This window comes from Lissotriton vulgaris, chromosome 10 (assembly GCF_964263255.1).
Source record: "Lissotriton vulgaris chromosome 10, aLisVul1.2, whole genome shotgun sequence".
NCBI lineage: Eukaryota > Metazoa > Chordata > Amphibia > Caudata > Salamandridae > Lissotriton > Lissotriton vulgaris.
The window spans coordinates 81276997-81294235 of NC_141698.1; the positions used below are offsets into that span (position 1 = coordinate 81276997).

Sequence of the window (17239 nt, forward strand, 5' to 3'; positions counted from 1 at the left end):
TGAGCTCTGCGTGGTAAGGTCCAAGATTTCAAACAATACTTTTTCTTTTTTCTATTTGCAGGTACTTTGATGATTCTGAAGTCTGCTTGCAGCAACAACAACAGCTATATCGATAGATTGATATCTGTGTTCATGAGATCTTTACAGAAGATGGTTAGGGAGCATTTAAGTCCACAAGCAACACCAGGGACAACTGAGACGAACACAGGTATCACAGTTTCTTTTATTTGGTTCCAACTTTACTTCTATTTGAAGTGGTTTATCATGTTTCACTATACTTCGCCTTTTACATTTTATTGAAAAACATTAGGTTTCCAGTCTTTTAGGACATAATGTTTGGGCTACTAATTCCATTATAATCCTGCACCCAGACGGTTAGCCCTTGTGATTGTTGAAAGGATGAATCAGGCCTGTAAGCCTTTAAAATAACATTCCCCTTCTGAAGATGATATCCTCCTTTAATTTAAGTCCTAGTGTTTCAGCTGGTAATGCAATCAGTGTTTGTTCTGGGTCAACTATCCCTTATGTGCAATTTTCCCTTACTGGCGAAAGTGTTAATGTTTGCCAACATCTAGCTAAAATTAAGGCTTGAATAAATTCCTGATTCACACTACCCAATTTATGACATACACAGCTGTGGTAAATTGTTGTTAATGTTCTTTTTTGAATGACTGTTGGTGGGAACTCCGTGCAGATATTCTTTTTGTTAACTTGAATTTTTGATTCTTCATCATGAATAATGGATAAGTGAATAATCTTTATTACTTGGTTAATTAAAACATGCATGCACAGTCAGAAAAGGCAAAATAAATCAAAAATTGTACCACCTCTTGGCCACTTTTAACAAAAGCTAAAAAAATGTATCAGTCACAAGGAGAGGGATAATATCAATTGGTCTCTTGCAAATTAAAACAGTGTGACAACATTAGATTATATATTGTGCCAATAGTTCCTGTTTTTCTACATCTTATTCTTGCAAGTCTAGAGTTCTTCTTTAGTGTCTACCGAAAACATCCTCAGTAGTTCATCAGTATCTAGGGTAAATGTCATCTCCTAATTCCACTGGGTTTAATCCCTGCTGAATATTTTGAAAGATCTGTTTACCTGACCACATCCGCATATGGTGTCTGTGGCCTGATAGAGGGCTTTTAGCTTGGGCCCTTGCTTCTCCAGGTACCCAATGTCAGCTGGGATAAGGAGGATAAGGTATTTGTGACATGGGCCCATAGGACTCTCGAAAACAGTCCCTCTCCTGTCCTACAGGTTAGTCTCCCAACAAGTATCGATCCCCCTCAGTTTTCCTTTTGTAAAAAATAAAAAGCAAAAACTCCACAGGGATGAGTAGTCCTCTTCTTCCATGAAGAAATGCTCCTGGTCACAAAAGCTTCCTGAATGTTGTTCTCATGCTTGTCGTCTTCAGACCCCTCACAGATTGAGGAATTTGACAGGCATATTTGTGTATATTCAGGAATATCCTGCATTTCTCTGGGCCAGTTGCCAAGGTGGTCCTGACTGTGCGGGTTTCGAGATTAGGGCTGCTCAAGCACCAACTCAGCTCAAGCACCAACTCCACCTGACTTCAACATCCCTGTGCATCAGCACAGCTTCCGAGGGCGTCTTTGACTACTATGCTGCCATCCGTTTGGTTGAGCACTCCTAATGACACAGTTTGCACTGTCTTTTAAATAGTTCTCTTCATGACTTCAGCCCTCGAAGTCTGCATACATTATTAGATGAGAGAAAAAATTCTGATCCTCCTTTGAGGACCAGTGGTGAACCTCTAGCTAGTATGCAGAGATTTGCTTGAGTGAGGCAGCTCTTGGTCTCTGATTTCAATGCGTTTGGCATGCTTAATAGAGATTATGGGTGCACAGAGGATAATTATTGGGAGTCACTTCCTGATACTGTTCTGCATACCCTTTTCTGATGGGTGCTTGTGCCTGCCTATTCCTAACCTTATGAATCTTTTCCAAGTGCCAGACGGGATCTGGACATTTCAAAACCACTTTCCTGTTCTAGTAGGTTTAATTTGACGCCTGATCAATGCTTGACACCACCCAAACATGAATACAACCATGGTACTGCAACATCAGTTCCTATTTTCTTTTTCTTTGCCCTTTGACGTAGATACATAGTGCTCTCCTAGTTACTTTCATTCGCAAAAATAAAAAAACTGCAATGTCAGCAGATAGTCACCTTCCAGGAAATCTGGATTTAAGCAGTGCCAGTCCTGACATAAGCAGACCCCTAGAAGGTGTGTTTGTGACTCCATCTTGTGAGATAAATACGGCCTTAAGAACACAAAGGCTATTAAGAAGCAAAAGGCTATGTTATGTATATTGCAAGACCACTACGACTGCCTGTCTTAGTACCTTTTTTGATCCTTGTCTCGCAATTTGTCATCAGTGGTACAGTGCTCTAGCTCCTACTGCCAAAGTAGGTCTTTAGGATGTACTCATCTGTTCTTGGCATGTAGGGCTGCTGAATTCATATCTGTGCATAGATCGCCGTCTAGTGTTGGGTCCGGATGATTGCACATTGTTGTCCTGGAAGAGTCTTCGTAGTATCACGAGATAGGTGGCTCCTCCCCTGGACTACAGTGCGCAAGGGCATCCTCTCCATCCTCAGATTGTTTTTCGCCATTGTGGCAGAGATGGAGTGTAGTACTGAAAGTGATGACCATGCCTGAAAATGATTCTGAGTGCTACAGCTGCGACAGGCACCGGGGAGGAGGGTGGGCGATTTGAATGTCAGCAGCCTTACATGCCAAGAACAGATGCCTACTGGTAAGTAGCATATTCCGTTCGAGGCATGTGGGCTGCTGAATTCATATCTGTGCATAGAATAAATAGCAGTTACCTCCTTAGCGGCGGTTGCCCGTGCCAGCTGCAGCAGTCTGAAAGAGAGTTCTGAGAACAGCCTGTCCTACAGCAGCTTGCTGTTTGGAGTGTACATCTACGCAGTAGTGTTTGGTAAATGTATGTATGGTGGTCCATGTGGCTGCTCTACATATATCCTCTAGAGGAATGTTACCCAGGAAAGCCATGGATGCCCCTAGCTTGCGTGTGGAATGCGCTCTTGGGGGAACTGTTAAAGTGCGTTTAGCCTTTTGATAAAAGATTTTTATGCATTTAACAATCCATCTGGCTATACCTGATTTGGAAATAGGGTTGCCTTTGTGTTGTGGAGAGAAGGCAACAAACAGTTGTTTAGTCTTACTAAAGTCTTTTGTCCTGTCGATGTAATACAGGAGAGCCCTTTTAACATCCAAGGTGTGCAGTGCTCTGTCTGCCACTGAATCTGTGTTTGGAAAGAAAACTGGCAGTTCTATGTTTTGATTAATGTGGAACTGCGAGATTACCTTTGGCATGAACTTGGGGGTGAAGGAGGGTGTCTGGGAGGGATGACTCTTTTAAGGCCCTCCAAGAAGGCTTTAATGGCAGGCACTCTGAAGAGGGAAAGATGCTGCCTGTTTAGAAGATAAGCGGCCATAGCAGCCAAATGTATCCTGATGGAACTATACGCTAGATTGCATTGATACAGATGCAGCAAGTAACATAGTATCATCCGGACCCAACACTAGGTGGCGATCTATGCACAGATATGAATGTCAGCAGCCCGACATGCCAAGAACAGATGCATACTGGTAAGTAGCATATTCCTTTCCCCTCCAGCCTCATCTTTTGATCCTTTTCTTGTCTGCATCACCACAGTCCCTCCTCCCCCTGGAGCTGACCCCTCACAAATTGCACTCTTTCCTTGAACAGTGATCTCTATGTTCTGTCAACCTCTCTCTCTGTTGCACCCTCCGACCCCATGGAGCCAGCGGATTCCCTGACTGAACCTTCATGTAAGGCCCTGGGGTTAGTCAACCCTGGCTTTTTGAACTGAGTCATTCCACAGACCCACCACCTTGGGAGGTATTATTATCTATGCTAAAGATGAGAAATCTGCAGTTAAAAGTTTCAGTCATAATAATATGTTACTTACCTTTGGAAACACTCTGTTGGATATCTATCTAATCGGAGATTCCTCACTCCATCTTTCCAGTCATGTAGAATGGTCGCCTTTCCAATCCAAGAAGGTCCCAATTTAGGAATCTGCTCACTGGTATTGCCGATTATTGTTGGGTTCCACATCTGAAGATGCAGACAACGTTAAGAAATAAATTGACCTCACCCTGTGACTTGTCTCATATATGCAGCCTCTGTTAATCTAAACTAAGCGTGGAGATGTGCAATGCCATCTACCGGCACACAGGAGTATGGCTTTTAATTTCTCCAGATCCCTGGGGATATTCTAAAGTTGACAAATCTGCAGTTAGAGAGTTTGCCAGAAAGAGCGCTACAACAGGTAAATAACTTGTTCTTCAAGTGAAGAACTATGTGCAGATTCCTCACTGATACCACCACCTCTTTCTGAAGGATGGCCATAGGTAACTTTAAAAAGGTTCCAATTTATATTTCTGTGTTGCCATGTCACACTTAATGTCACTTCCTCATCTCTGCCTTAAATGCCATAGAAAAATCCAGACTGGGACTGATTTTGGAGCACTGGCGTGGGCTTTACATGGCTCCATTATCTTCCCTATGGCGTTTTTTTTATGGGGCGGAGATGGACATAGCACCTTCTGCTGGTTCAGGAGAGAAATGAGAAGTTTCCGGATCCAGTCTGCAACCTGGGGATGCTCAACAGATGAGGCATGTTCAGGTAGATGGAGTATCAACCAGAAAGATTGTCATTGAAGCGAAGTACCTTTTTCTGTAGGTCCAACCAGGATCCAGCAAGGCAAAACAGGAACACACTCAACTCTAAAACTTATGTCACACTCAACGAACACACTCCCTTTACTTTTCAAACATACTTTTTCCTCCTCTCACTCTTTTCAGTCACACTTTGTTCCCCTCATCCACTTTTACTCACCCCTCTCTCCCTTTTTCTCACTCACCCTCCTTTCACAGTCATCCCCAAGCCCTCTCCAATGGCACTTACAGTTTGTGTCATGATCCTGAAATCCATTTAGTCATGTATTTCAAGAATGAGAGGATATGCACAATATCTGAAGTCAGATCTACTTAAGCTATAAAATTGCAAACTGTAAGTAACAGTTTCATATGTCAGCAAAGGTATGATTTTAAAGGTCCTGTCAATGTGGGGTTAATGCTACAGATAAACATAAAGAATATTTTTATAAAAACAAGACATATGCATGGTATTGGCTTATAGCATCATGGTTGAGTGTCATATCAGTAACCGAATTAAAAAAGGCCATATCTAGTCACAAGAGAGCAATGAGTCGTGGTGTGATAATCAAGACCAAGATTGTGTCTAACTAGGGTGTTAACAAAATTAAATATTTTGCCTCTGTAGCCTGACTGTTGATTGTGACTTTTTGTCTGGTGCGTCCTTGGGCAGGTGTAAGTTGTATTGCTAAAGCTATTTAATAATGGAATCTAAAATAGGTTGTTGTGCCTAAGGAAACAAACTAATGTGTTTTATTATGGGATCTCATTAGCAGGTACAAGTGAACTGGTAATGCTGAGTTTGGAGCTGGTAAAGACACGCCTAGTGGTCATGAGCATGGACATGAGAAAGACTTTCATTCAAACTATTCTGACATCTCTTATTGAAAAATCTCCTGATGCCAAGATCTTCCGGGCCGTGGTAAAAATTGTTGAAGAGTGGATAAAAATCAGCTCCCCAGTGACTCCCAATCAGGTATTTTTGAGTATTCAACATATTTATGGAAACATTCCCAATATTCTTATTAAAATATGTATGGGAGTTCCAATTTAGCAGTCCTTTCTTAAAGATGTTGCATAAAACGTTGTGTACCCTCATTTAGATTATTGTGACATATCTAATGTGTGAATTGGCCGCATATAGGTAGTATGTTGAACTGTTGTGACACACCAGACACCTGATGGCACCTACCTGGACTGGGGACCCATAAAAGGTGTTCTCCATTAAACAAACCTAGCGAGAAGCTTATTGGAGATAGGCCGAGAGAATACATTTTTGTGGTTCAGAGGAAAACTGTCCTCTGCGCTTGTACAGAAAGTATTGTTCATCTCTTTCTGTGACATTAGGTTTGTCTCTTCAAGCAGCAGCACTCTGAAATAGCCTTGGATGCAATCTTCATGGAACAAAGTTCAGCTGTAGGAAGCTGTGATGAATCATCTGCATGACTGTGCTTGCCCAGGTTGAATGCTCCTTTAACAAACTGTGTACCATATTTGTTTTCAGTCTTAAAATGAGGGCCAGGACACACCTTATCCACATATGAGGCCCTTTAGAGAACTGCACCCTGTCCGGTTGCAATTTTCTTGGTCAAAGAGAAAAGCCGGATAAGGAAAGAAAACACAAAGTTTATGGCTCTAAAGTAGTGCTCAATTGAGGTTCTCATTTAAACCCTTTTTAGGTCTCGAAAGGCGAGAGTATAGTAGGCACTTCAAAAACTCTACAAAACTTGCGGATCACACACAGTTCATGTGAGCTACGCTCGTGCACAAACCAGCCACGTCACACCACCATTTGTCTGTGCCTCGCATCACACTTCACAGGCTGCCCCCCCCCCAATCACACTTCAAAGGCTGCCTCTCCCCCGCCCCGCATCAGACTTCAAAGGAATGCGCTCCCGCTCCGCTCCCCCGCCACAACAATGCCGAGAGCTTGTTGTTGTTTGATCACCCCCATGGATCACCATGATTACTTGTGGCATACAAACTTCTCCCATTATAAGCTCTGCATGCATGTGTTCATGTTTCCTTTCCCTTAATCAGCGCAGCGCCTCTTCACGGCCTCCCGCTTCATCTTTCACACCAGACCACATCCATTTTTTATCGTATTTCCTAATTAGTGCCCACATAGGTACATGCAACAATGCGCTAGTCCTTCCATCTTAAACTTGGTTTTCCTTGCATTACAACCGAAATAAACACAGAGACAACAGAGGAATTTCTGTTTGAGAGAGCTGACTCTGCTCTGATGCACCACGACGTGCTGCCACTCTGCACCACACATTAACTGTGGCAACTGCACGGTGTCGACAACAAAAGGCAGAACCACTCCTCCTATAAACGTAGCATGTCTGTGCTGCTTCTTCAACCATGGCCTGGGCTTTAATCAACATGCAAGCATTCCCATAATGTACGAAGTCACCTTTATTTACTCTACAGCCCCCCTCCAGCAGTAAAAGATTTGCTTTCGGCGTGAGGCTGTTTTGGGTTTTGTTTTAGTCTAGCTTCCCCGCATTTGTTAGCCCGCATTATTCTTCACGCCTCACACTGCTGCACGCCTCACACTGCTGCACGCCTCACACTGCTGCACGCCTCACACTGCTGCACCTCTCACACTGTTGCACGCTGCACGCCTCACACTGCTGCACGCCTCACATTGCTGCACGCCTCACACTGCTGCACGCCTCACATTGCTGCAAGCCACACACTGCTGCACGCCTCACATTTCTGCAAGCCACACACTGCTGCACGCCACACACTGCTGCACGCCACACACTGCTGCACGCCACACACTGCTGCACGCCACACACTGCTGCACGCCACACACTGCTGCACGCCACACACTGCTGCACGCCACACACTGCTGCACGCCTCACACTGCTGCACGCCACACACTGCTGCACGCCTCACACTGCTGCACGCCTCACACTGCTGCACGCCTCACACTGCTGCACACCACACACCACCACCACATCACTCAAGGACACCACGACATCACTCAAGGACACCACCACATCACTCAAGGACACCACCACATCACTCACGGACACCACCACATCACTCTGGGACACCACCGCATCACTCTGGGACACCACCGCATCACTCTGGGACACCACCGCATCACTCTGGGACACCACCGCATCACTCTGGGGCACCACCGCATCACTCACGGACACCACTGCATCACTCACGGACACCACCGCATCACTCACGGACACCACCGCATCACTCACGGACACCACCGCATCACTCACGGACACCACCGCATCACTCACGGACACCACCGCATCACTCACGGACACCACCGCATCACTCACGGACACCACCGCATCACTCACGGACACCACCGCATCACTCACGGACACCACCGCATCACTCAGCACCACAACAGCACTGTCCTTGCTTGCTATCAACAAGCATTGCCATAGCCAATAGGACTCGCATTAGGAAAGTGAAAGCTATTGGCTTTCTGAATAACAATGCTATTAATTTATATATTTTCAAAGCCAACACATATTATTATAAAAAATTGTCATTTACAATACCAATAGCTCACACTTTCCTAATGCGAGATTTATTGCATTGCAAATGCTTGTTTGTTATGAAATGTACTGTTTTCTGATGCTACTGTTTCTGTTGTATCGATCATGCTTAAGTGTGTTTCTTGAGAATATTGTGGATAAACAAAAACAGCTCCTACAGCACAGTTATGCTGCTTTGAATGGATAAAGGCAAAGTTTGGGTGAATGCATATCATTTTTGAGGTTGTGTCGAAAGTATGTAAGAAGTTGCAAAGTGGTTGAGGACCCAATTGTGTTTGGATCACTGCTCATATGTATTTTAAAAAAAAAACAACTGAGTGTCCTGATAAGCACCCAATGACATTAAGCAGAAAATAGACTAATCAAATCCAAGTGGAAAACTGGTTTCTGATGAAAACCTCTGTGTGTAGTTTCTTGCCTCTCGAAACTCCTCCAGGTGCCTGCTTTGATCTGGAAACTTTGCATATCTTTACTGTGCCTGTAGGCGTGCCTTGCGTCTGACCTACCATCACAGAGTGGTATATGGGGCCACTCCACCACTCTGACAACAGTTTTTCTTTTTTTCTTACACGCCCTTCGACATGGATCTGGAGTTGCTCTGTTTAGAGAATTTTGAACACAAAATTGTTTTAGTAGTTTTGACAGAGATGCCACCCTCAAAAATATTGCGAATTAGGAGATGCCAGCAGGTAGTTGTTGATATGTGACACACTTAACGGTTGTTTTGCAGCATAATTCCTTTTCTGGATTCTCATGCTGTGCATCTATTCTGCAATCTAGTGGGTGGGTCTGGAATCCTGTCTTGTCATTCTCTCTCATTTTTTTGGAGTGTGGGCGTTGTCCGCCACCATTTGGTGGTACTCCATCCCCTGTGTGATGTCAGATGGCTCCTTGGGAGTTCATGTGCGTGGTCGCCATCTTCAGATTCTTTTTTCTGCTTTTGGGCCTGGAAGCACGCCGGAGGAGCTTTGAAAAATCTTAGAAATTTACAGTGAGGAGAGGGAAAGTGTTGATTAAAAATCAATAGAAGCCACAAGAAATATCGAAGACCGAGGGAGGGAAATCTTCTAGAACCCGTCCGGGGACCGCATCTGTGAAGCCCTTGTGGTCAGAGAATACAGAAGAGAGGGGCATCTAAGGGATATGTAGAATTAACTTGCAAACATACCCCTGTAATTAAGGGACCGATAGCACAATGTATAGTAGACACTATCCAAACATGCAACACAAAGACAGGAAATTCTCTATCACACACCCCAGGGCACGTTCAATCAGGTAGCGGTCCTAGCAAACATACCCATGGGCAAGATCTTCATGGGCTTAACTATATCATCCCCACACAACTTTACGAAACACTACTGTGTGGCGATCCAGATAAACACGGAAGCACAGATGGGACAGAGTGCTGCAACATATGTTTGCCAGCTCATCCACATTTCAATCCATCCTTCTCAAAGAACCAAACACCACTACGTAATCAGTTTCACAGCACGTGAATCCACAAAAGTATTCATGCTGCAAAACAAAATGGTTTCTTACAAGTAGGTCTAGTTTTGCAACCTGAAAAGGTTTTCTGAATACACGTGACCCACCCGCCAAAGGTAAAAGCAAACAGACGAGATGAGCAACACTACAAAACAAGGAAAGTTCTAAAGAGAAACACCACCAGGAGAAAAAATTATCTGAAGATGGCGACCATGCCCAGGAACCTCCGGGGCACCATCTGCCAGGGGATGGACTTACCACCAAATGGTAGTCGATGATGCCCACACTCATGGGCGGAATAAATGCACAGCATGTGAATCCAGAGAAATCCTCAGGCTGCAAAACTGCTCCTACTGATGAGTAACCATTTTGTTTCTCGTCCCCAGGCAGGGATCCAGGTCATGTGGGAAGTGCAGCTGCATGTATGCAAGGGTCATGAAGGAGCTGGAAGCAAAAGCTTTTCATGGTAGGAGATGAGCACTTAGGGAAGCTGCCTCATTCCAGCTCTCGCACCAGTCCTCCTCGTTTAGCTCTCGATCAGTAAGTTCTCGAAGTGGGCCTCCTAGAAAGTAAACAATTAATCTTCCATGATTCATAACAAGAGGGACTCTGACCTCTTGGCGTCACCCGCGTTCAAGTGTTATGTGCTCGATTCAGTCACATCAGTCACTTGATATGACATTCTCTGCAGAGCCTGGTTTATTAAGCTCCTTCACTACCGGAGTTCTGAACTCCTGGCTCAAGTCGTGTCCTTCACCCAGGTGATGCTAGCTCTTTTAAGCTCTTTTCCAAATACCGGTCTTGCACTTATGGGCCCCAGGAAGCGCACTCGTCCACTATCAGCTTCATCCACGGTTGACCCCGCTCAAACACCTTCTATTACCTGTTCTGAATGTGCTACAGGATTGAAGGAAAACAAGTCCATTCTGGTCAGAGCTAGATGTAAGGCTCAGCGACTAATGGAGGGAGGTCACTCCTTACAGGCCTTTGCCTCGTAGTGAATACTTTAGCTCTCTAGGAAAGCTGTTTGGGGCAAATTCATACCTCGTTAGGGTGACATTGTTTATCACACTGATTATAACACTGAAGCGGGCCACCTTGAATGAATGAACGAGCGCATTCATACAGCGCACAGCTACTCAGCAAAAGTTTCCCGGTGCGAATAGTCTCCATCTACCTTTCCAAGTACCCCTAAGTGCAGAAAAGCCAGGTTTTGAGATGTTTCTTAAAAACTGTCAGTTAAGGATCTGAAGGTCACTGGGAGCAGGTTTCAGACTTGGGCTCACAGGAACCTTTAGGAGCTTCCTCCAAATCTGGCTCTGCGTATCCTAGGAACCGAAGACAGGCCTTTCGAGGAAGGCCTCAGAATTCTGGAAGGCATATACTGGCATACTCTCTTTCTGAGATAGCAAGTACCTCTGCCATGTAGAGCTTTGAAAATCAGCACCAGAGCCTTAAATCTAATTCTCATTTTCACTGGAAGCCAGTGTAAGGGACATATGAGTCCTGGGATTAAGCATAAGCAAGGGGTGGGGAGTGAGGGAAACCGTAAGTGCAGAACTGTTCACTGGACGTGAAGGGGGTGAAAGTGGTGGACTCCCGGGGAACAGGTTTGTTTAGGTGAGGCTTTTGCCTTTCTTTTTCACCGAGCCCACGATACGAGTACGCACCTCGGATAGCCACACCCCTCCTGGTGTGCGGCTGGGCGACGCGTAGTGTTGGCCTCCTGACTTTCTCCTTTCCGCTGTGTTCCTCCCGTCCTCTTCTTCACCTCTTCCTGGCGGCTCCCCCGTCTCAGCTGGTACTCGGGGTGCGCACGCCTCGGTCTCTTCACCCGCCTCCTGCTTCTCCTTCTCTTCCGCTCTCGTTGCTCCGATCTCCACACTGCTCCACGCCTCTCTGCTCTGCCACTCACTGTCCGCTCCTCCGGTGTAATAACACACCTGTGGATTCTCACTGCTGACACTTATCGGGGATCGGGACTCCTCCTCCTCCATACGACCTCCCATCCAGTTAAAGGGCCCGATCTCGTTTTCTTCGTCACAGCTGTATTGCTCCTCTCGGGTCCACTCCGGGAGTCTCGGTGGCTGTGGAGATAAGAGGGGGGGGGGTCACAGGTTATAGGGTCGCGCCGGGTATCGGGGCGGAGGCGGCTCTCGTTGGTCCTCCAGGTTACAACCTGCCTGCCTTGACCCTCTTAAAGACTGGGACTCCCATCAGCAGAGGCTCTGCTGCAACAACACCCCTGGTACCAGCCACGAAGCTCCGGACCAGTCCACTCTGCACCCGCTGAGCCCGGGCCGAGCCCAACTGAACCAAGATCACGGGGACGTCCCCCCGGCGACTGGGACCCGAAGTACAGTGCCCAAAGACCCTCCTCGACGAACCAGATGACGCCTGCAGACTCGCAACCAGGGGCCACCCCAACCGCGACCAGCTGAGGGTAAGCTTTTCCGACACCCAAAGACACCCCATGCACCCGGTGTCCTACAGCCCCCTGTACCTCCCTTTGGGGTACCTACCTGTGCTCCAAGATCCCAACTTACCTCTCGAAGTGCTGGTCGCCCCTGGAGAGTCTCCGTCCCCGAGCCTGCAGCCTTTTTGACCTTTCCCATTGGATAACATTGAGCGCTCGACGGCTCAAAAGCACCCTGCACCCAGCTGCCCGAGTGCTGCTGGCGGTGCCACCTTTGTCCTGTCCTACTTCTTCTTTGCCCTGATCAAGTGACCTGGAGCCCAGCTCCCACAGCCGCGTGGCCTGCTAACCAGCAGCCACCAACCGGAGGCCCCCTTTCCCTCATTGGATGACATTGGGCCTAACTACCTCTGCACCTGGCCGCCCCTGTGCTGCTGGGGGTGAACTAACTGTACTTACCTGACCCTGGGGGACCCCTGAGTCTATGCCAAGAATCCTAACTTCTCCAGCCAAGTACTCACCTGGAAACCGGCAACTCACTCACCTGCCATTGGATAACATTGACTGGTTTGACTCGAAAAATCTTCTAATTGTGAAGTTTTGGAAACGAAAAATATTCATATAAAATCCCTCCAATTCCGAAGTACTCACCTGTGATCAGGGGAGAAGCCAGTACTGCACCTTGTAGCCCAGTACTGCACCGCAAAAGTAACACTAACCGGGTTTACTAGTAATCTGTATTTTCTCCATAGGAATCCATTGTGTGTTTTTCTATGAAATGTCTTCTAAGTGTCTACTTTTGAAAACTTGCAATATTCTTTAAAAATCATACGAAATGGGGGCGTGGCTAGCATCCGAAGGCGATGGCTACGGCTTAGTGTAGCTCTCCCCTGCCCACGGCATTAAAGTGATGCCATAGCCCGTGCATCCAGCAAAAAAGCGGGCGATGCATTGTCGGAGACTGCCCTGACACCCCACCTGGCCGCGATCTTGTGAAGGACGCCTCTGTTCCCAAGGCGGCGGAGTCCCACGGAGGCGATCCTGGGGCCAAATTTTTACAAATGGCGGCGGCGGCCCGAGGAACGGGCCGCGTTGAAGGGCCCGCTATGGCGATTGAGGCTCGGCGGCGCCTCTCAGGATGCTGGGCTGGCAGCCTCTACGGAGAGGAGGAGGCGAGTGCAGAGTCGGGATCGGTGAGGGCGGCCTTCCCCCTCTGGCTGCGGCGCGACTGACGGCGGAGGCCCCGGATCGGGCGCCTCAAAAATCCAGGCCCCGGCTTTTGGGCCCATAGACTGTCTGCGCCCCCTCCCGGGGGAGCGGAGCAAGTGCGGCGAGAGTGCTGCTGGACTGGTGAGCCCCCGCTGCTGCGGCAGGGGGCTGGTGGGGAGTGCCCCCCCCTCCCCTTTTTTTTGTGTGGCGGGAGGTACAGAGACATCGGACAAAGGAAAACGAAGGAGGAGGGAGGGGGCAGAAGGACAGAGCACCAGGGAAGAAGGGAAAAGGAAGGGGACTGCACTGAAGGCGGCGCAGTTTCCTAGTCCGTCCCCCCCCCCCCCCACCCCCCCCCTCCCTCCCTGGAACTGTTCCACTATTGATTGGGGTGATCTCTGAGGCCGGGTAGCCATAGTACCTTCGGGGCTATCGTGAAGTGCCATTACAGGGACAGACCGTGACCCCTTCCTGTCCACGACTGGGCTGAGGAGGAGCTGGACAGAGCCAACACCATTGTGGATTTTGGGTCTTGGTGCAGGGGTCAATACTTAGGGGGCGCGCTGCTTTGGCCTCTCTGCCCCCCTCCCTCCCTGGCCTGATGCCCCAACTGCTCTGCCAGGCTTGGTGGCACTGAAGGGGGGTCCGGGCCCTGAGGATCGTATTGTAGGCTGCCACCTGGACGGCTTCACTTGGGGGACGCCGAGTGTTGGAGAGCCAGGGCTGGCCAGTGTATTTGTCCTTCGAGGGTGACGAATTGGCAGCGGACGGCCTTGAGAATGGCGACAGGGGGCAGGGCCCCAGAGGCACGGCCCATGGGCGGCTGTCTAAATTCGCATGGTCCAAGGGAGGAGATAAAGGTGACTCGCCGAGATCAGACAAGGGTGCACCTGAGAAAACCCAGCCAGCTGAACAGGAGCCGACGCTTCGTGATGTTTTGGCGGCCATCGGGGGAATGTGTACCTCCATGGACTCAGTCACGGTGGAGGTTTCCCTGCTTAGAGCGGATTTCAAACAGATGAACGAGAAAGTGCAGGAGCTGAAGATAATGACGACGGCCCTACGAGATGACACCTCAGAGCTGCAACGTCAAATGGCGGACATGGAGAAACGACAAGTCAGAATGGCGCAACAACTGGACGATTATGAAGGGAGGGCCCGCCGCAACAACATCAGGATCTTGGGTGTTCCGGAAAAAACTGAGGAGCCCGTGGCTGATCTCTATGTGGAAGACCTAATCACTAAACATCTAAAGCCCAAGGCGCTGTCCAGTTATTATTCCATAGAGCGGGCACACAGGGTGCCAGACGGTCGGCCCAAGCCTGGGGCCCCTCCGCGGCCGTTAATAGCCAGGGTCTTTAACTTCAGGGACAGTATTTTGCAATGTTCCAGATCCGGCCCTCCACTCAAAATTGATAACTATGAGGTGTCTTTTTTTCCCTGACTTTACGGCCAGAGTCCAAGCGCAGAGGAGAAGTTTTCAGGCGTTCAAGCGGGAACTGCGTAACAAGGACATGAAATATGCAATGCTCTTACCGGCCAGGTTGAGAGTGGAATGGGATGGCAAACCCTGGTTCTTTGACTCACCAGAGGCGGCATGGGAGTGGCTGGAGGGTTAAGGCCGAAGGGGTAATCGTCGTGAGAGAACAGGGCGACGGAACGGTGATGGTCCCGACCAGGCGGCGGAAGGAGCTACAGCGGAGCCGAGTGGTCTTGATGAGCAAGAATGAAACAGCTTCCTGATTAACTGCGGGACATGATAACCTGGCAGACCGCAAGTAGAGTGGGGGGGAGGGTCAGTGGAAGACCTTGTCCGTGTGAGATCCCTAGGTGGAGGTTAGCTTGGCAGTATTACTGGGGTGTAATGTGTTTGATTTATTGATTGCCTAGACGTGTTATGAGGATTATTAGGGGCGTCTCCTTGATTTTTGGGCTGTGTTGTATTGTCGACAGTATTGATCGTCAATGGACGGGTGGCTCGGTTCCCCCCATTTGCGATTAAGCATGGTTGGAAAGGGTGGAGGCGCTCTGCCATTTTGGGGGGTGGGTCGTTCTACATCCACAGGCAGGGGAGCAGGGAGGGGGGTGAGTGGGAGAGGGTGGGATGCTCTTTGGGGGTTGTGGGAGGGGTATTCAGTATGGTCTAGGATTGTGGGGTGGGGTTGTGGGGGGGTTTGGGGTTTTGTTTCAAGTTTTAGTTTTGGGCTGCAACCATTTGCTATGATAGACAGGATGTGTGATGACGAGAATGGTTTGGAACACTGTAATGGTGGTAATGGAGGACCAGGAATTGCTGTGCGCTGATGTTTCTGCTAATGCCCCCTCTTTGACCCCTGTGCCCCCGATGACCGTTGTCACTTGGAATGTACATGGGCTGGGAGATAAGATTAAACGGGTATTGGTATTGCAGTACTTGAGGCGCGCAGCACCGGCTATAGCATTGCTTCAGTAAAACACACTTGGTGGGCTCAACTTGCAAGGCCTTGGACCGCTGGGGGTATAAAATGGTAGCGCACTCAGAATTCTCCACGGGCTCCAGAGGGGTTGGTATCCTAGTACTGAAACAATTTCCTCTAATTATACATCAGGGAAGGGAGGAATCCCTTGGGAGGTTTGCTGCCATAACGTGTCAGTGGGAGGGGAAACGATTCAATATTGTTTGTGTACATTCCCCAAGCCCTCCACGCGGTAGCCCTTCCAGCTCTTAGTGCATTATTATTGAATCTTCCTGAAGGTGAACTTATTGTGGGGGGAGATTTCAATGCGGTCATGGATGGAGCACTGGACCGCCACCCAAGTAGAATCCCAGGGGCGAGTGACTCCCCGGATAAGTGGGATTTTGGGCGCATTGGGGCTGGTAGAAGGATGGAGATATAGACACCCCGGGAAACGTGGTTATACTTTTCAGTCGGGGCACATAATATTCTCTCACGTATTGACTATTTTTTTTGTTTCCGCGGACAGTCTCCCTTATTTGACAGACATAGAGATACGGCCGAGGGGTATTTCAGATCACTCACCGGTTAATCTAACCTACACCTCACACACAAAAGTGCGTAAACGTATTTTTCCTATTTCACCTGGCTATTTGCAGGTTCCTTCGATCAGAAAGGATATTGTGGCAGGCACAAAGCAATATTTTCAGGATAACCTGGGCTCAGTGCAGTCACCTGGCGTCCTGTGGGAGACCACAAGACGGTGCTGCGTGGGCAGGCAATTTCTTCCATCACAGGGCACAGACGGGCGATGAAGAGCGACTTAGAGGCGCTGGAAGCGGAACTTATAGCGCTCCAGAACCTACATGATACCGACCCCATTGTGGAGACGGCCCATAGTCTACGTCTCAACAATGCGAGGTTACCGAATTTCAAAAGGCACAGGTCAAGCTGCGACTTCAGACCACTAGGCATACTATTTACGAGCAGGGTGATAAGACGGGCAGACTTCTGGCATGGCTAGATAAGAAAGAAAGGGCGCAAAGGACGATTGCACAACTTCGTACACCGACAAATGAAATAGTCACGTCTCCATCAGACATTACAGATACTTTAGCTGACTATTTTGAACAGGTTTATACATCGACCTCACATATAACAACGTAGGAGGCTCAGACTTACATTAAGGACATACGAATGCCCTCTTTATCGGGTGAGGAAGCCTTGCTCCTAGACTCTGACTTCATAGAAGACGAGGTCTTGGCGGCAGTCCACTCGCTGCAATCGGGTAAAGCTATGGAACCCAACGGGATCCCTATTGAATTGTATAAACGGGTCTCTGATGTAACTCTTCCGTACCTCCATGCAATGTTCCGTGACAGCCTGGATAAGGGGAAGCTGCCAATGGATCAA

At 48.2% G+C, this 17239-nt stretch overlaps 1 protein-coding gene across 2 annotated transcripts in view; it reads left to right on the top strand.

Moving 5' to 3' along the window:
• The window catches only part of TRRAP (transformation/transcription domain associated protein), a 737638-nt gene that overhangs the window by 476043 nt on the left and 244356 nt on the right, over nt 1-17239 (top strand). For both annotated transcript variants that reach the window (XM_086940544.1, XM_086940545.1), the window contains 2 exons: nt 62-208; nt 5516-5718. In XM_086940544.1, coding sequence (XP_086796670.1) covers nt 62-208; nt 5516-5718 — 350 coding nt within the window. The remainder of the gene's footprint in view (nt 1-61; nt 209-5515; nt 5719-17239) is intronic.